This window comes from Triturus cristatus, chromosome 2_1 (genome assembly GCF_964204655.1).
Source record: "Triturus cristatus chromosome 2_1, aTriCri1.1, whole genome shotgun sequence".
NCBI lineage: Eukaryota > Metazoa > Chordata > Amphibia > Caudata > Salamandridae > Triturus > Triturus cristatus.
Window position 1 is genome coordinate 716,588,352 of NC_140581.1, and position 19,294 is coordinate 716,607,645.

Below are 19,294 nucleotides of genomic sequence, written 5' to 3' on the forward strand. Positions count from 1 at the left end.
TTTTGATGAATATTTTTTGGGAGAATTTGTCTCCTGGTTTGAGAATGTCCACTAAAAAGCAGGTTTCAAACCATGCAGCACCTGTCACAACCAGATGTCGGTGACTGACACGCACTTGGTTTGCCTTTGATGTCTGGACAGCGCGTTCATGAAGTCAAGACGTGCAAGTATTGCTGTGCCGTGCATTCAAAAGCGCTAAGGGAGCGGTCCCTCAAGCTCCTTGCCATGCACTGCCGATCGACCACCCAACATTCCAGATGTCTCTCACCAGGAAGTTCCTCGTTCACAGAGACGCTCCTGGCAATCATTGTTCTATTCAAGGCGTGGGGAAAATCCAGTAAGTGCTACAGGAAAAATAAGGTTGGCAAATAAGTCTTTGACTTCGCTGTGTAAGTCTTTGGATGAGACACGGGGCCGTCTGCACTCCAGGCCTAGCTCTGTGGAGGAGCATGTGACTGGGCCGTCCCCTGCCTCCATGAGTTTCCGGGAGTTGGAGCAACCCCAGCCCAGCTAAAGGAATTTTATGAGACCAAGCATCTCGTCTTTGGACGATCGATCCCTCTGGAGTTCCCTCGGGCCCCATGGATTCAGTAGGGGCAACTACTTGTTTTCCTCCGGTGAGTCTACCCTCGGCACCAGTCTGCCCCCGGGATCAAGTGATTGATTCAGAGTGGCGCTGGTCGAGTGACCTTGACCTTCCCTAGCGCCCACTCCAGTGCCAACTCCCTGGGTGCCACAGACGCCTATTTGTGGTGCCGCCCCAACAATATTCCCAACTCAGACACGGAGCCAGTGCAGACCAGAGGCAGATTCCCCCCCATGTCAGCCTGGATTGGGTGATGAATAGAAAGGGTCTGAGGACCCTTATAGTTACCAGCCCTTAGAAAACCCTGAGGACACCTACTTTGAGGATCTGGCGGATTCCAGTGGACTGGACACCTTACCAGACACTGGCCTGGGTCTCTTCCCCTACTGGCACTATGAAGGAGGGTCCCTCGTTCACTATGGTGGTGAGGAGGGCAGCTGAGGTCTTGGACCTTCAATTACCCCCAGTGGCAGTCCAGACGAATGTCTTGATGGAGGTGCTTCAACCAAACTGCTTCTCCCTTTCAATGCAGCCCTCATCGTCCTGCTTGGTGCCTGGTCCAAGCCATGCACAGGGGATCTTGTGCACAGGACAATTGCCCACTGCTATAGCCCCACCTCAGGGGACCACAGTTTCTTCATTCAGCACTCCACTCCGCAGAGCTTAGTGGTCCAAGCATGCACTGCCAAAGACAACCCTGGCACATTCCCCACCACTCCACTGGATAGGGAATCCAAGAGGCTGGATACCATGGGAAGAGGATTTTCTCTTCTGCCAATCTAGCAGTGCAGTCGGTGAACACTGCGATCTGGGACTCATTTGCGCACGTGCTGCCAAAGGTCTTGGAGGGGGCCCAAGCCATACTCAAGCAATTACTGACAAGCGATATTCAGTCAAATATTCCATATGATGTGGGCTGGACATGACCGACTCACTGAGCAGAGAGATTTCATTGTCTTTGGCCCTTAGGCTCCACACCTGTTTCAGAACCACTCGCTTTTCGGGGGATGGACAGGCCCCACTTGTGGACATGCCCTTTGATGGCTCTCGTTTTTTGGGAGAGAAGGCAGACTCAGTGCTGGAGTGCTTTAAAGAAGGCAGAGCTACGGCCAGGTCTTTGGGCCTTTCCATGGTCTCTCGCCAACCCCAGTATTGCTTCCACTCCTTTTGTGGCAAACGAAGGGGCTTTCAACCATGTCTCTACTCTTCCAGCCACCTCTGCCAGCAGGTTGAACAACTTTTTTGTGGCCCAGGATGCGGTTCCCATAGACCACATGTGACAGCCATAGGTTTGGCCAGGCGAATCATCCACCCACCCCACCCTCTTCCTGGCAGCCACATCTTCCAAGCCCCTTCAGTTTACCCTCCAACCATCAAGGGCATCCAGTATGGGGGCAGGATCCGCCAACACCTTCTCCACTGGAGATCAATAAAATATGATCATTGGGTTTTGCAGATCGTCCAAAGGGGTTATTCCCTCCCCTCTGCGACCACCCATGCCACCCCCTTATGACAAGCTGACAGAGGACCATCTCTCCTTACTCTGTCAGGAAGTATTGTCTCTCTTGGACAAGGGAGCCATAGAGAGGATAGAGAAATCTGAAGTAGGTCATGTTTGCTATTCCAGCTACTTTCTGGTGCCACAGGAGGACGTAGGCATCCATCCTATATTGGGCCTGCACTTTCTCAATCTCTTCCTCAAGAAGGAGAAATTCGATATGCTCGTACTCGCTCAAGTTCTGTCTGCCCTGGACCCAGGAGACTAGATGGTAGCGTTGGACTTGCAGGACGCAAATATTCACTTACCCGTCCTACTTTCCCAGAGACTTTACCTGTGGTTCCTGATGAGCAATAGCACTTTCAGTTTGTCGTGCTCTCATTTGGCCGTACCAGTGGCCTGTTGTTCACCAAGGTTGAAGCCGCTGGTTGCAGCTCATCTGCAGAAGTCAGGGGTTCCAGTCTTCCCCTACATAGATGATTTCCTGTTTAAGGTAGGCTCTCCACAGGCAGTCCTCTCCCATTTCCAGACTACGGCAAACCTCCTGCATTCACTGGGGTTCATTATCAACATGGCGAAGTCACACCTGACTATCTCAGATGATCTTTCATTGGAACTGTTCTGGATACAGTTCAGCGAGTTCAGGATATTCAGGATATGATACCGATGTTTCAGCCTCTATCCTGGGTTTTGGTAAGACTGACTCTGAGGGTGCTTGTGATGCATGACTGTTGGCATATGCGGGCTTTGCAGTGGGACCTGAAGTTCCAGTGGGCATAGCATCAGGAGAATCTCTCTTACATGGTCCAGATTGAAGGAAACTGCAAAAGACCTGCAGTGGTGGCTAACAAACGCGGTTGAGCCAGTGGCAGGCCCCTCTCCATTCCTCAACCTGAGCTGATTGTAGTGACAGATGCTTCACTCCTGGGATGAGGGCGGCCCTCTGGGAGAGGTGTAGATCAGAGAATTCTGGTCTCTGGTGGAATCCGGGTTCCACATCAACCTGTTGGATCTTTGGGCGAGCCATTTCGTATTGAAAGCCTTTCTACCTTTCACCAGGGGAAGACTGATACATGTGTTCTTGGACAACACCACCGCTATGTGGTACTGGAACAAACATGGCCAGTTGGGTGGTGGACCCTTTGTCAAGAAGCGCTGGACCTCTGGACATGGCTGGAACACCAGGACATATTCCTAGTGGTTCAACACTTGGCGGGCTCTCTGAACGCCTGAGCGGACCAACTCCGCCGTCGATGCTTTGCAGATAACAAATGGCATCTCCATCCAGATGTGGCACAAGGCCTCTTTCAAGAGTAGGGAATGCCATGGTTAAATCTGTTCACCATCACAAGAAAGTGCAATGTCAGTAGTTTTGCCTGCTCGAGTTTCCAAGGCAGCTCTTAATCGTTGCAATTTTGGTCTCTAGTAGAGCTCCAGCCTCCTGGCCACCTTTCATCCAGCTCCACTCCGGCCCAGTCTTCTGTTAAGAGAGTTTCTATAGAGCGTGTGGCCGCCCCAATAGCGTAAATAGGAAGCAAGTGCTAACAGCCTCTCAATAGAAAAAAAAGGGATTTAGGGAGAAAACAACCATGTCTTCAGATATTTCCTGAATAACAGATGTTCTTCAGTATTTCTAATGGACAGCGGAAGTGCATTCCAAAGGGGCGGGAGCCTTGTTGCAGAAAGAACGGCAACAGTTTGGGCCCTCCAAACTCTGAACAGTGGCCAAGTTGAGGTCAGCTGAGCATATGTGGTGGGAGGGTCTGTAACAAGAGAAGAGATTGGACAAAACAGGAGCTCTTTGGGAGAGCAGGCTGTTATGGTCTGTACACACGGTCTTGAAATAGATGTGCTTCATTACTGTAAGCCAGTGCAACTGGTGAAGAAGGCCAGAAACAGGGCAAAACGTTTTCAGGGCAAAAAGCAACCTATCTTCTGCATTCCAGGTAAGCTGGAGTCTTCTGATGACAGACTTGTTAGTGCCAAGGTACAAGAGTACAAGATCAGGAATGACCAGGCCCAAGCCATTCTTGTGGCTCCAGCGTCTGGTATCCTGAGTTGTTGAGCATGAGTATCAGTCCTCCGATCAGGCTGCCTCTTCGGGAGGATCTTCTGTCACAGCAACAGGGCAGGGTTCTGCACCCGAACCTCAAAATGCTTCGCCTTCATGTGTGGAGATTGAGTGGCGACAGTTGACAGTTCTCGAACTTCTGCCTGAAGTCTGCAATGTGATTTTGGCAGCCAGGCGTCCTTCCATCAAGACGAGATGTGCCTGCCAGTAGAACAAATTTGAGGCCTACAGATAAACACGTTGATTTTCTGTCTGCTCCTCTTTTCTCAGGTTCTTCTGTTTATACTTTCTTTGGCCCTGCAGGGCTCTGTTTTTGGAACATTAAAAAGTTATCTTTGTGCCATGTCAGCATTTTTGCGGTTGCCAGACCAGCCACCCCTTTTCATATTCCCCCATTGTAAATCGGTTCATGAATGGTCTACAGCATATATTCCCACCAGCGCCTTTTATTTTGCCCTAGTGGGACCTAAATCTGATTCTTATGCTCCTTAGCGCCACTCCACAACTGCCCCTGAGACTTCTCACCATCAAAACAGCCTTCCTTGTGGCAATAACATCAGCCAGGAGGGTCAGTGAGTTACATGCACTGTCAGCAAATCCACAATACCTTACGTTCCATCCAGACAAGCCGGTCCTCCGGACTCAAGCACCCTTTTTTTTTTTTTTTTTTTTTTTTAAAAACCTTTATTTCGGTAGTTGCACAATACACAGCGTCTGCCTACAACCCCTCGGGGCCGGCCGCTATGACATCGGAGAACATAAAACAATCATGTCAGGATAAGAAAAGGTTTTGATTTTATGGTTTCGTCGAGTACGATGTAGTGAACTTCGAAAAGGTTCGAAGCTAATCACTGACCAGGAGAGACAGCACCATTCACGGAGCACCCAGAAGGAGGCGTCATATAGGAAGGCATTAATAAGGAAACAGGTGGCCACCATCCAGGAACTAAAAGCAAACACTATACCACAGAATGATGGAACACAATAAGCTCCCTGCTAACACTGAACCCCAACCCCGAAGAAACAAAGAAACGTAAAAGAGAAAGAAACCAAAGAGGAAGAGAGAAAGAAAGAGAAAGAGGGCCATAGAGACGAAGAAGACATAGAACACATCCCATCCCCCCACCCTGCATACCAGCGGAAGGCCACGGCCCACCCCCCCCCATTAGGCATGCCTGTCGCCCCAAATGAACCCCAAGTAGGAAAGAGAGTCTGGAGAGTGGGAAATAACCTCCCAGTCTCCGACTCCCAGAGAAGACAGGAGGAGGAAATTTTATATACTCCCGGTCACCACAGCCCCTTACGCATCCCCCTCCCTGAATATCAGCAGCACAACTGAAGTGGCAAGCAAAGCGGCAGGTGGGGAAACTCCATTACAAATGTGCGAGTAAAGCAGACACTTGGCAGTCTCATCCTAGTCCCCGCCCGCCAATACGTACAGCAAACTAAAGGGAATCGCCCAGCCCCGGCCCGATCCTAAGTGGCCCCACAGATCCACCCCCGCAATAAACAGTAGCGAATTACAAACATGCGGATCAACCGATACATAAACAAATGTTCTAGTCCGGGTCATGCCAGGCGGTCAGGCAGGATCATCAAGGGAGGCAACATCAACCCTGGCCTGAACGCGGAGACCTCACCAAACATGGCCGCCGCTGGGAGTGTACCTCAGGCAGAACAAAGGAGCAAGATGGCCGCTCCCGGCAAAGAAGACGCAGAGGGAGGAGAAGCGAGAGTTCCCAGTCGTAGACCATCACCACATCGATAGTGACAAACACAGTTTTCCCCACAGAACAGCACACACTCCGGCGATGTTGAGGCAGACATGGCAACACTTGCAGAGGCAGAGTCTCAGCTTGTAAAGTGGAAGGGAGCTTTGTATCTGCAACTTTGTCCTTAAGAGAACCCTCGACACTGTAACCAGGGAGAGGACGTTCCACAGTATCCCCCTGTCGCCAATTTGTATCCGCCTCGAAGGGAATAAGAGGCATGGGGGGGTCAGACAACCGCAGTAGTTCCCTGGATGGCATAGTGGCATCGATCTTCCGCTCCAGTTCTCGAGTGCGTTGGCACCATGTCGCCCGCAAGTCCCCCAGGGCTAGAAGGATATCACCATAGGTCAGGTCTGCTCCCTGCTTCAGCATGCCGACAGTATGTAAAGGCGCCACCGGGACACCCTCCAGCTCGACGGTAGGCAGGGAAGCTTGCGTCAGGGATATGGCGGCTTCCGCCTTTCCGGCGAGGTAGACCGGCACCGGTACCATTTATGCCGTTAGCCCACCTCGGAGGGGTGAGGGCGACGCCATAGGACGGGGGAACAGTAGTTAAGGCAAGAGGAGTTGCTGCTCGCTATACAGGGCTCACACAATGGGAGAGCCCTCGGCTGTGTTGCGATGCGGGTGGTGGGCGATCTCAAGCGGATACCGCTCTGGCCGCTGGTAGGAGGACAATGGAAGATTCGCCAGCCCGGACCCAATCGTACCGGAATTCTCTCCGTAGCGAAGAAGGCTCCGCCAGGCCGCCCACTCCACGCCCGGTCACATTTCCCCAGGCGCCGGTCCAGCCCCAGGTCGTCTCACCGTACGTGTGAGCGGTGTCCGGTGGCGGTGGTCGGGCCAGAATGCGTGGGCAAAGTCCAAAGTCGGCAAACTCTATGAATCCTCGACCAAAAAGGCCGGCGGGGACATCGGAGGAATGCGGAAAGTATCAGCGCATTCGTGGTTACATTTACTCGCGCCGTAGGAAGGATTAAAGATCAGGATGTCATGTAAACAGCAGACGGGCTGCGGAGCCGGGAGCTCAGACGTCCTATCCGTCCGCCATCTTGGCTCCTCCCCCTCAAGCACCCTTTTTAACGAAGGCTGTAACTCTTTTCCACATAGGCTAGTCCATCACTCTGCCTACCACTTACACACCCTCATCCCTCTATGGAAGAGGACACACTCCACCGACTGGAGCCAAAAAGAGCATTGGTGATCTACCTCAGTCATACTTGTGACTTCTGGGTGGATGATCAACTGTTTGTGGGGTATGTCGGGCCAAGAAAGGGAAGGCAGTGCAGAAGCGGACCATCTCACAATGGATAGTACTCTGCATCAAAATCTGCTACGGATTGGCCAAAAAGCAGTCATCTGAGGGTTTGCATGCTCACTCTACCAGAGCAAAGGCTGCCATAACATTGTTAGCTCGCAGAGTTCCTGTCATGGATTTCTGTTAGGCAGCAACATGGGCTTCCTTGCACACATTTACGAAACACTGCTTTCTGGACAGTCCGGTCTTGCATGACAATCACTTTGCCCACTTGGACCTACAGGACTTTTTAGTCTAATCCATATATCAGCCCCACCTCGGGAAGGTATTGTTTGGGTATCTATTCTGAGGTAAGGAAACTGTTGCTAGAAGTCTCTAGCAGATGAACAAGTTACTTATCTTCAGTAATTCCTTATCTGGTAGAAACTCCATCCTTACTGACCCTCCCACCCTCCCCTATCTGTGACCAGATTTTAGTGTAAAAGGTTCACCCTTTTAAAAAAGGCCTTCGCTTCACACACCAGTGGTCAGTGTTCCTCATGGCTCTGTGCTTCTGTGTGATAAGTCGCGAAAAGAAACTGATGTCAGCACGCTGGGGTGGCACCTATATGCACGCACGTCATTTCCGGCGCAGACGATGCCAATGACACCACGCGTAGCCGAACAAAGCCACCTACTGGTGCGCAGGCCTACCGCTTGTCTAAAGATTCCGGTTAAGTCTGACACCTGGGGAATAATTCTAGAAGTAAGGTATCTGCAGCTAGATAGTCTCTACCAGATAGGGCATTAATGAAGGTAAGTTACTTGTTCTACATGAAAATAACTTCATGTGCTACTTAATGCCTAGGCTTGTGTGCACCAGTACAGCACCAGGCGAGGTGTATATTAAAAACCTTTCCTCTTCTGATGATGGACTTGGTCTACCCCTTTTTACTCTGTTTCACGATAGTGTAAAAACTGAGAAGACTCTCACTGAGACGTCTGGTGATTACTGCATCTGTCCGCAACTCATATCATAACCATTTTGATTGTCCTCATCACTTGACAGGAACACTAGGTATGTGAGATAATGCAACTGTGAAGTACTTTTAAGATGCTAGCAGTTTGTTGCTGTGGGACAAACCCAATAAGAAATTTCTGGACTTTTCTGCTGAAAAGTGCTCATTGCAGTTGCCTACAAAATTTTGATCAAGACAATGCATATCGTAAGATAGCTATTTGAGGATGGTGACTTTACTTGATCTATGATACCAGTTTCCGTTTGACTGTCAACATGCCTAATCGCGTCGCTCATTGTGATGATCAAGTACATAGGACTTTTAAAGTTCTGATTTTTTAATTGACTTTTTGGTGACAAGATTTGTATGCATAAGGTACAATTATTTTAGCTCTGGTAGTGTTTTCTGCACTTTCCACATTGCTGACATGATACACTGTATGTTGTGGATCTTTTTATGATCTGTTGTTTGTTTCCATGTTGATCTATAATGGGGGATTGTACATGCAGTCTTACTTTGCATACATTTATATTCCAAATACAAATGAACAGCACATAACAAAAGAGTAAATTAATGGCTGTTCAGTAAAATAGAAAAAAGTACACCAATAATCTGCAAACCTGTAATAACGGTTTACTTCAGTGCGTCTAAAAGAAGGTTGCTTTTGAGATTACCCATCTGTCACATGTTAAGTTTCAAAAAGACATCAAAAATGTTACCTGGGGCGACTGGTGACTGAAGAGCTGTAAGACTAGCAAGACGAGTATCCCGTCTTCACATGACATGCAAGTAACACATTGTGTAGGATACTTCTCAGGTAACTCAGCAGCAATGCTGTTATGCAATATTTGTATACGTATATTCTCTGAGCTTTTTGCCTTGTGAAACAAAGTACGCTTTTGCTGTAAAAGTAAACAACTACTGGCTGTTAAAAAGTTGCACTTTTGAATTACTACACAGTAATTTTCTTTTCTTTTAGATTGCAGCTTCCTATGGAAACTTTATTTGTATCTTTGAACCAGTGACCCTTTTGACACAGAAGATTGCTCAAGCTACTGTAAGTAAACTAATTACATAGTTGCTTGCCATATTAATGATATTAAGGATTTTTTTTTAATTTATGATTGGCGATTCACGCCTTGTTTTTGGCACTAATTATGACACAATACACAGAAACTGGCTTTGCATCAGCCCCCTTCAGTCATTGGCCACACTGAGAGATCTACCTTCCGCCATTGCTTGATTGCAGAGTCTTACGTGAGGATTGGCCCGCAGGAGTATTGAGCAGTTATAACGTTTACATTCCCCGCTCATGGTTGAACGAAACTCTTAATTAATTGGGCAGTTGAGCACTCTTTAGGTCAGAGCCTTCTCCAGCAGTCCCAGTCTAGATGACTTGAGCCTCAGCCAGCCATACACCGGCCTCATTTATCGGCGTAAGCAGCCATCAGCTGCAAGGCTGATGGACTCTCACCAGACGCAACCAAGACACCCATGGAAAGAGGCCATGTTGTGGTAGTCAAGACTGGTGCGTGCCATAGAATTCAAAAGATGTTGTCTTGTAGTAGTGGTCCACTATGGTGAAAGCCCTACCTCTCTCCTGAGTCCACAATTCAGCCGAGCCTCATTCCACTATGCACCAGAGTGCCACTCTGGTCTTTATTGAAAGCCCAGCCTCCCGCCACTTTTCTCCCCGGGTTGGGGGGGGGGGGTGGGCTGTGTGTGGCTGTGTGTTTGTGGCTGCTGAGTGAGTCCTTCCACCTGAAGAAGCCAACTATGGAACTGTTTACCCCCAACATAAGAAACACAGACAACCACCTTATCTTCAGAAAACTACTCAGGAATTGGCTCTTCCCCACATAAGCACATGAATAGAAATATACAGCATATCCCTCTGTATATAAGCATTTATTTGTGCTATAAACATGTAGAATAATTATGTTTAAAACATTTTTTTTAAAGTACAACACTTGAAAACCAGAGTTTATCTAATGCATCTTTAATCTACATATACTTACTTTCTTTATGCATCTATATACCCTCCATGTACTTGGATCTATACCCTTATAACTTTTCTCCTAAAAAGCATATTCAATGCACTACCCTATTTCTCACCCATACCTCTATCCGTATCTTTAATCTACATATACTTCCTTCCTTTATGCATTTATTTGCTTTCCATGTACTTTCTTCTAATTCAGCATATCCAATGCACTACCTTATTTCTCACCCTTTACCTCGCTCAATATATCTTCTTCCTCAACTCTGACTCATCTCCAACCTCATTCTACTACTATTTCCAATGCACTACCCATATTTCTCACCCTATACCTCCATGAAGATTTGCCCCTACATCCACTCTCTCATTCATCACGACCACTACTATGATCCCCAAAATAACTCTTTGTAGACTCTCCCCTACTCTACCCATCCTTGTATATCTAACACCTCTTTTACTATACTGATCCCCCAAAATAAGCCTTTCTAAACTGATCCCCTTGAGTGTTCCCCTCCACATCCCTTTTTACTCATCCCAGGCCCCCTCCTACTGCTATGACCTCCAAAATAAACAAAAATAAAAGTCTAAATCCTTCACTGTTCTATCCCTCCACTATCCTTTTCAATCAGAATAACAGACTAACATGTCCACTTCTAAAATTTCATATTTCACTATACTAATTCACCACTAATCCTTTATGGGTTCCAGAGTAGAGTGCTACTCAACAAAAAAGCGCTTCAACAACCCATCAGGGGTAACAAGCGCTATATAAATGGAAACCATTTTCCCTCTTCTATTCCTCTGCTACCCTTCTCAATCCAAAAACGGACTAATATCAACCACTCAAATTTAACACTGATCCTTTATGGGTTCCAGAGTAGCATGCTACTCGCCCAAAAAGCGCTTCAACACCCCATCAGGGGTAACGAGCGCTATATAAATGGAATTACAATACAACACAAGAGCATGTGCACAGGCTTGAGCTCTGCCTGAAGCTCGAGTAGGCATCCAATATCAGCAATGGCTTTCAGAAAGGGGAGGGAGCTCCTAGTCTGGCCACATCCACAGGTTCCACATGAGGGGAACAGTCTATAGTCAGAGACCTTCCCTCTGTGGGTGAGCCAAGGTGGTGAGTATTTGACCACACAGTCCAAGTGCTGCTCCTGTTTCTTCGTGCTGGGTGGCTCCCTCTAGTTCTGCCTAAGTGAAAACCTTGAGCTCATTTGGGTGCTCAGCGCCTTTGGCATTCTCTGCTTTGGCATGGTCTGCTTTGGGACGCTTTTCTCCTAGAATGGGACATACGGCACTGGCATACCTGCACCAAGTATTGGTGTGCTGCCACACAAAGATCTCCCTTTATAGTGATTTTTGCAGTGAAGCCTGCTGCCCTGTCTTTATCAGTAGCTATAGTGTACTTGTTCTGCCTCAAAGAAATCATAAATGAAGGTATAATGGTATCCAGTCAGTTCATATGTGCTGCAGAGGATACATCCCTGCTAGAAGCCAATGGAGACTGTTTTGGCTTAACCTATGTTACTCCTCTAGGCTCAGACTTGCAGGACTCAAATTTCCCATTTTTAGGGAATATATTATTTGGCACGCATGCTGATGACGAAATGTCTTGCATGTAAATGGAATTAGACACTGTGGGCAGTCACATTGGAGAAAAGAAAGTAATTTAGGTAATATTCTTACAGACCTTAAGACCGTCAATATTTCTGAGGGTTCAAAGCACTCAGTGGCCTCAAGTTCACAGTAGCAACAACAGAGGCATCAACAGCTGAGGTGTCAATCTAAAGGCAAAGGAAGTCCCAAACAATATTCATTAGCCACTAAGCCTGTCACCAGTGGCAAACAATAGGTTCCCACTTTCCCCTCTTCCTTTACCCACTTTGGTGGGGGGGGAAGCATTACCTCTTACCTGGAAGAGTGGAAAGCTATGATCAACAACAAATGGGTTCTCAATATTGCACAAAATGAATACTGTCTTAGATTCAACTATCCTGCACCTGCAATTTCACCAAAGAAGGCATCCCCTTCAACTTCAGCAAGAAGTTTCCATGTACTTGTGAAAACAGGCTGTGCAAAAGGTCACTAGTCATCACAAAGGAACAGAAATGTATTCATGTTACTTTCTAGTGAAGAAATAAGGACCCAGTCTAGATCTGAAAAAAGACAAACAAATGGATTCTCAAAGAAACACATCAGATATACCCCTAACTCAAATGGTGATATTGGCTATGCTCTAGAGATCTGCAGGAAGCCTAATTTCACAAACCACAGCCCAAAAACATTGCAAATTCCTTAGGTTTGCAGTGAGAAGTGGCCATTACCAGTACGAAGTCCTTCTGTTCGATGTGAAGTCTGCACCTAGGACCTCTTCAAAATGCATGGTCACTGGGGCAAATCTCAGGAAGTTGAAGATATGTGTCTACCCATACCTAGATGATTGACTGAGGCTTTAAAGTATCGGCAAGCATGCCAACATTACCAGATTGCGGTCATCACCCTCAACCAATTGGGCCTGTGTTTAAGTCACAAATAATTAACTTCATGCCAGTACAATTTCTTCATAACCTGGGATGAGTTTTGGATACTGTAAACAAAAGTGTTTCCTTCGGTAGAGAGATGATTGTCTACACTACATAAAAGTTGCAGTCTGAAGCAAACAACCCATTCAACAGTGAGGCAAATATGGTCTCTCCTAGGTTTAATGGCATCCTGCATCTTTCTGGTCCCAAATGCCCTCTTGAACAGGAGACCTCTACAACAGTGTGTGGAGGATCAGTGGACCATTTCTCAGGCAAGGGACCTTAGCAACACATGCAGAGCAATCACTCAGCTGGTGGTGTCTTCCAGAAAATCTACTGAAGGGAATTAGTTTTCATGAAGGCATCCCAACACAGACAATGGTAACGGATGCCTCCCTATCGGGTTGAGGTGATCACAGGGTCACTTATAGATTAAAGGCGCTTGGTCTCCAAAGGAACAGATGCACCACATCAACCTCTTAGACCTGAAAGTGGTGCATCTAGTTCTGAAGGCTTTCATTCCGTACTTCAAGACGAACCCCCTCATTTCCCGACCGACAATACAACAACCATGCACTATCTGAACAAGAAGGGTGTGATCAAATGCAGACCATTGTCCCTGGAAGCGTATACACTTTGGACATGGCTAGTATCCAGAAATACACACAAGATGATGGACGGAATGTTGCACATTGACAAAACATTCACCCCCAGTCACAAATCTGGGTTTAATCCGTTGTTATTTTGCTCACCACGCCACCCCAGTTCAGACATGGCCATATGCAAATCAGTCTTGACCCTGTGCCTCATGGGAACAGTCCAGCCCGAACTGCCAAGCCTTGTCTTCCCTGGACCGGAATCAAGCATCCCAGGACCGGTTTCTGGCTATCAGCCGTCATCAGCCAGGATAGCTTGACTCCAGTGGCGTAGTGAGTACGGGACCCACGTCTGGGCGTACCCTTCCCACATAGGGCAAACAGCAAAACACACAAGATGATGGACGGAATGTTGCACATTCGCAAAACATTCACCCCCCAGTCACAGATCTGGGTTTAATCCATCGTTATTTTGCTCACCACGCCACCCCAGTTCAGACATGGCCATATGCAAATCAGTCTTGACCCTGTGCCTCATGGGAACAGTCCAGCCCGAACTGCCAAGCCATGTCTTCCCTGGACTGGAATCAAGCATCCTAGGACCGGTTTCTGGCTATCAGCCGTCATCAGCCAGGATAGCTTGACTCCAGTGGCGTAGTGAGCACGGGACCCACGTCTGGGCATACCCTTCCCACATAGCGCAAACAGCAAAACACACAAGATGATGGACGGAATGTTGCACATTGGCAAAATATTCACACAAGATGATGGCCATGTCTGAACTGGGGTGGCGTGGTGAGCAAAATAACGATGGATTCAACCCAGATCTGTGACTGGGGGTGAATGTTTTGTCAATGTACAACTTTCCGTCCATCATCTTGTGTGTTTTAGTATACAGAAATCTCAGGATAACAGCTGTCCTTCTGCTTGGCATCCAGAGTACTCAAGCATACACTTGCAGCAGAACCATTCAAGAGAGCCTTTAATGGGTCTAAACCAATGCCATTTTGCCAGATTTTGTTTTGCAATTGGGGTTTCTCTCAAATAGACTTCTTTGCAGACTGAGAAAGCAAGTATTGCCAAAACTTCATCTCAAGGGTTTACCAACCAGGCACATTTAGGAATGCCCTATTGATCAAGTGGACAAGTATATTTGTTTACGCCTTTCCTCCCATTCTCCTATTGCCAACAGTGATCATTAAGCTGACTCCCTCGAAAGGCACTGAATTATTCTTATCACCCAGAAGTTGCCCCATCAGTGGTGGATCAAAGATCTTCTCCACCTCTCAGAACAACCACACAGGAGGTTGTCATGCAGATCGTATCTTCTGCACAGTTTCGTAGGCCAGATACTGTAACCCAGTCCTCAATACATGGCAGCTTGATTCCTGAACTCATTCACTTGAATATTCCTCAGGAGTACATGGAGGTTTTGAGAGAAGCAAGAGGACAATCTACAAGAGCTTTCTACTATTTCAAGTGGAAGAGGTTTTGATGTTGGTGTGCTCAGAACTATTTTATCCTATCACCTGCCAAGAAGAGGCAGTGCTTCCATATCTACTTCATTTGATTAAGGCAAAGCTGCAATTTTCCTCTATTAATGTCTATCATGCAGCAATCACAGTTTACAGAAAATGCCCTTCTTTTAATATTCCTATAGTTAAGGATTTTCTGCAAGGCATTAAGACAGTTTACCCTGCTATCTAGAAACCCTCCCCTCCGTGGGATTTGAATTTTTTTCCTTTCTTGTCTCATGGAAGCTCCTTTAAGGCCCATAAATAAGGCTTCCTTACAACATCTTTTATGGAAGGTTTCTTTCCTAGTTGTTATAAACTCTTCACACAGGGTTAGCAAACTTCAAAGCGCTACGTTCCCATGAACATTAGCCAGTTTTTCACAGTCGTAAGGTAATAATGAGATGTCACCCCAAATTCCCCCCTAAAGTGGTGTCACAGTTTTGTTAATCAGATCATTGCTTTACATAAATTGTTTCAAAATCCCTCTTCTCCAGCAGAGAGGTCTTTTCACACTCTTTACATGAGAGTGGTGTATCTGGACAAAACTAAAGTCTTTAGAAAGTACAAGCAATTGTTTATACACTATGGTTCATTACAGACATTGTTTGCTACATCAATCTAATCTAGATGGATAGTCTCTTACTTACTCCTATTCTATCAGAAAGCTAACTAAACTTTCTCTGGTAAGCCAAAAGTCCATTCTACCCAAGGTAAAGTTACTACTGCTGCATTACTGAGAAATATTTCAATTTCTGGGATCTGAAAGTCAGAAACCTGGAGAAATGTTCACACCTTTACATAAAACTATTGCCTTGATTCAAATTCTAGAGCAGATGCCCAAGTAGGCCTACCCTCTGTGAGAAGTCTCCTTGCCTAGTTTTATTCCTTTTATTTCCCTCGTGGATTAAGGGATGAGCCAGCCAGTCTATTCACTGCTTATGATTGTCATTGGAGATCCCCGGAAGGAGAAGGAATGGTTTCTTACCTATATCCTAGTTCTACGTCTGGGGAATTTCCGTTCAAATCATAAGTAACCCTCCATTCTTACTGATGTAAAAGATATCATTTAATGTATAGTTACTGCCTCAAAAAGAACCGAGTTCACTGCCGCCTACAGGACATGATGGGGCAAAGGAGGTGAGGGTGCCCTTAAAGGCGTAGCGTTCCATTGTCATTCTGACGTACCTTCAGCCTTAGCTGCAGTTAAATTGCTGTATCCTTCCTTATCATTCACTTTAAAAGGTAACAAAGAAGGTTTACAAAGGATTTTTTTTGATGGTCAATTTTCCTTTTTATAGTGGTTTTAAGGCTTTATTTAATTTTTTACACCTTTAAAAATAAATTAATTGAATTGGCAACATAGACTGTTTTTAGACTGCTAAATTATACATCTGTGTCTCATGTAATTCCTGACCTTCCCGAAGTAAGGCAAAAATACTGCACAAAATGCAACTTTGGAAAAAGTTCTCCTGGATTCCCACTTTTGCGCAGGACTATTGAGTGATTATCATTTCATTAGAGATTTCTTGGAAGGAGGACTAGGCGAGAAACTATTCCTTATTCTTGGCACCTTGCTTCCACTGCTGCCCAATGTCCTGTCATCAGAGTCTCTTCAACCGTGCCACAGTGGTGGGCCAAATCATGCAGCAAAGAAAGGGACATTGTGCTGCAAATTAATCAATGAAATGTAATATTTGTGGCATGTGTGGCTGTAGATATACATGCTCTGCATACTCCTGCCATCTAGTGTTGGGCTTGAACGTTTGCAACTTGTTTTTCTTCAAAGAAGTCGTATGAGTGCTGAGGTATAGTGATTCCTCCTATGGCTAGTAATGTGCATGGGAATTAGCACCCTTGATAGATAAATGTTTTTCCGCCATTGGATTCAGATGTTTACTGATCAATGTCCGGGTTGATGCCTCATAGTGCTTGTTGTCAGACTTCTTTGGTCTATCCTCTCTCCTTGGCATGAAAAATCCTTTTGACCTAAGTGTTTCTTATAGTCTTCACGTTCGCTTGGCTTTGACAAGTAGGACTGTACCAACGCCCTCCCTCAGGGCCTTGCCACTTGTGGGGCGTTGCTACCTAAATTTTAAATGCTATTACAACAAATATGCAAGGACAGTGATGGAAAGCATGCTATCTCAATATTGCCCCCAGAGTCATTCCAAGTGCCCTTGGATTGACCGCCAGAAGATCTCTAACCTTGCCTCTCCCCAGAACACAATGAAGTTGTGTGCCAGGCCTTCCTTCCCTTCTGCTCAACAGAAACTTTGAGATACCAGCATGGTCTGAGACTGGCTAGCCGGAGAATGCAATGCCGGGAAGGTGATGACACCCCGGACATCTTCATGGAACGAGGCAATTAGGAAGAATTGGAGGCCAGCCCCTCCGTATCCCAGCCCCTCCAGTTCAGTCCCAAGACCTGATGCATAGGAGCAACAAGACTCCGAGGCATAGCAGCACCCAAAGACCACGAATGTGAGTGCAGCATCACACCCCACGGCCGCACTTTGACAGAGTGTACAGGTCACGCACTGCTTCAGCGGGGTCGGGCATTGAACCCCGATCCTAGAGAGTCATCAGCAGGCTTCTGGTCCACGACTGCCTTTGGACCATGGGCACTACTGACAAAAGGCCCCAGAGCTGGTACTGCTCTCTGCACTAGTACTGAAGGTCCAACACAAGTCACAGGCGTCCTCAGCTCCACCGTGAAAGCCGGTGCCAAAACCGTCTCCTCTCTCAAGGCGCAATCAGCATTGAGGGGGATCCCAGCACCAAAAAGGCACTCACTCAGACAAGTCCTTTGACATAGCCTCTCCGATCCGAAGCCCCTGACGTAAGGATCTGATGAATCAGAGCAGAAGATTCTTCACTGTTTGCAGGAGGAACTCGATGCACACCAAGAGTGATTATATCAACCAACAGACTGGGACGATCTCTTCAAAGCTGCCACCCAAGGGTCAAGATTCTCTCCCATGGATTAGAAAATGGACTTTTGAGGGGCAGATTGCCTTAGAGCCTTCACCTCCTAAGCATAGAAAGCACTTGGACAGAGACACTAACCCACTTCCTGCAGGTCCTCCTTCTCCCTCTCTCTCCCTGGTGCCACTACCATATGTGCCACCTCCACCACCTTCTCCAGAGGGTTCACTACACTCTTCTTAATGGGGGGATATCCTCCCATATCGAGTAGATCCCCATGAGGCCCCTTATGATCCTGATCCCAGAGATGACCCGTGTGACGTCTGCAATGTCAATCCCTCGAACGGGACACTGTTCCAGCCAGATCTCTACCCAGCCAAACCCTCCTCTCATGATGACAGTACCTCTTATCTCAAGGTCATTCACAAGGGATGCTTTTCATAAAGTAGACATTAACATCATCCAGGAAGACTTCTTTGTCAAAACGGTGTCCAGAACACAACACACCCTGCAGTTGCTCCCAGTGTTCAAAGGGATGCTCAGAACTGTACCCAACACATTTAAAGAGCCCGTCCAGGCTAAAATCATCATACCCAAGGTGGATTTATAAAGTATAGATCTTCCCCTAATGACCCTCTCTACATCTGTGTCCCTCCAGATTTGCTTTTAGTCCATATGGTGCAGAAACGCACAGATGCTCAAGTAACTGGTTACGCTCCACCTCCTGAAAAGAAGAATCAGAAAATTGACCCTGCCAGCAAACGGGTGGCTGCACAGTCAGCCCACAATGGAGAATCGCAAACTCTGTTGGCTTGCTCTCACACTACGACAGAGAATATGGGGCTAAAATGGGGTTCCTCTTCCACCTCCTCCCCATCCCCACCCAGTATAGGGAGTGCAGATAGTAGCTGGTCACAGAGAGTAAGATAATCTCCAACACTACCATCCGCTGAGCCATCGACGCAGCTGATACTATGGCTAGAGGGACCAATTCAAGCATCCTCATTCGAAGCCATGCTTGGCTTCATGTCTCTGGCTTTAAGCGGGAAGTTCAACAGCATCTCCTAAACCTGCCATTTATTGGCAAGCATCTCTTTGGACCGTATCTGGATATGATGCTGGGGAAACTCCAAAAAGATACAGACACAGCCAAGGTGATGGGTGCTCACTGACTATCCTGTCCCTGAGGCTCCTTTCTCTAGATCCCAATACAGGGGGGCAACGAGACCACTTCTCCCTACTCTACCTTCTCTTACCAACGGTAACAGCACCAGACAACTTGGGGTTACTCAAGAGATGGGAATACAGTGTTAACAATACTAGAGGCATGGGCAAAGGAGCCTCCTCCACAAAGCACGATCTCCCGCCCTCTCCCTCTCTCTCTCGTTCTCTCTTTCTCGCTCTCACTCACTTAAACTCTCACTCTCTCTTCCGTGATCACACTACACATTGTTGGTGAAAAATTACCGGGTGTTTCCTGCAGTGGAAAGAATTTACCTCCAAACAATGGGTCCTCTCCATTGTACCACGCAGTTACTGTCTA

General features: G+C 47.0%; 1 protein-coding gene across 2 annotated transcripts in view; it reads left to right on the forward strand.

Moving 5' to 3' along the window:
- The window catches only part of DMXL1 (Dmx like 1), a 1,781,042-nt gene that overhangs the window by 193,288 nt on the left and 1,568,460 nt on the right, over positions 1 to 19,294 (forward strand). For both annotated transcript variants that reach the window (XM_085632653.1, XM_085632652.1), the window contains exon 3: positions 9,163 to 9,240. In XM_085632653.1, the coding sequence (XP_085488779.1) occupies positions 9,163 to 9,240 (78 nt within the window). The remainder of the gene's footprint in view (positions 1 to 9,162; positions 9,241 to 19,294) is intronic.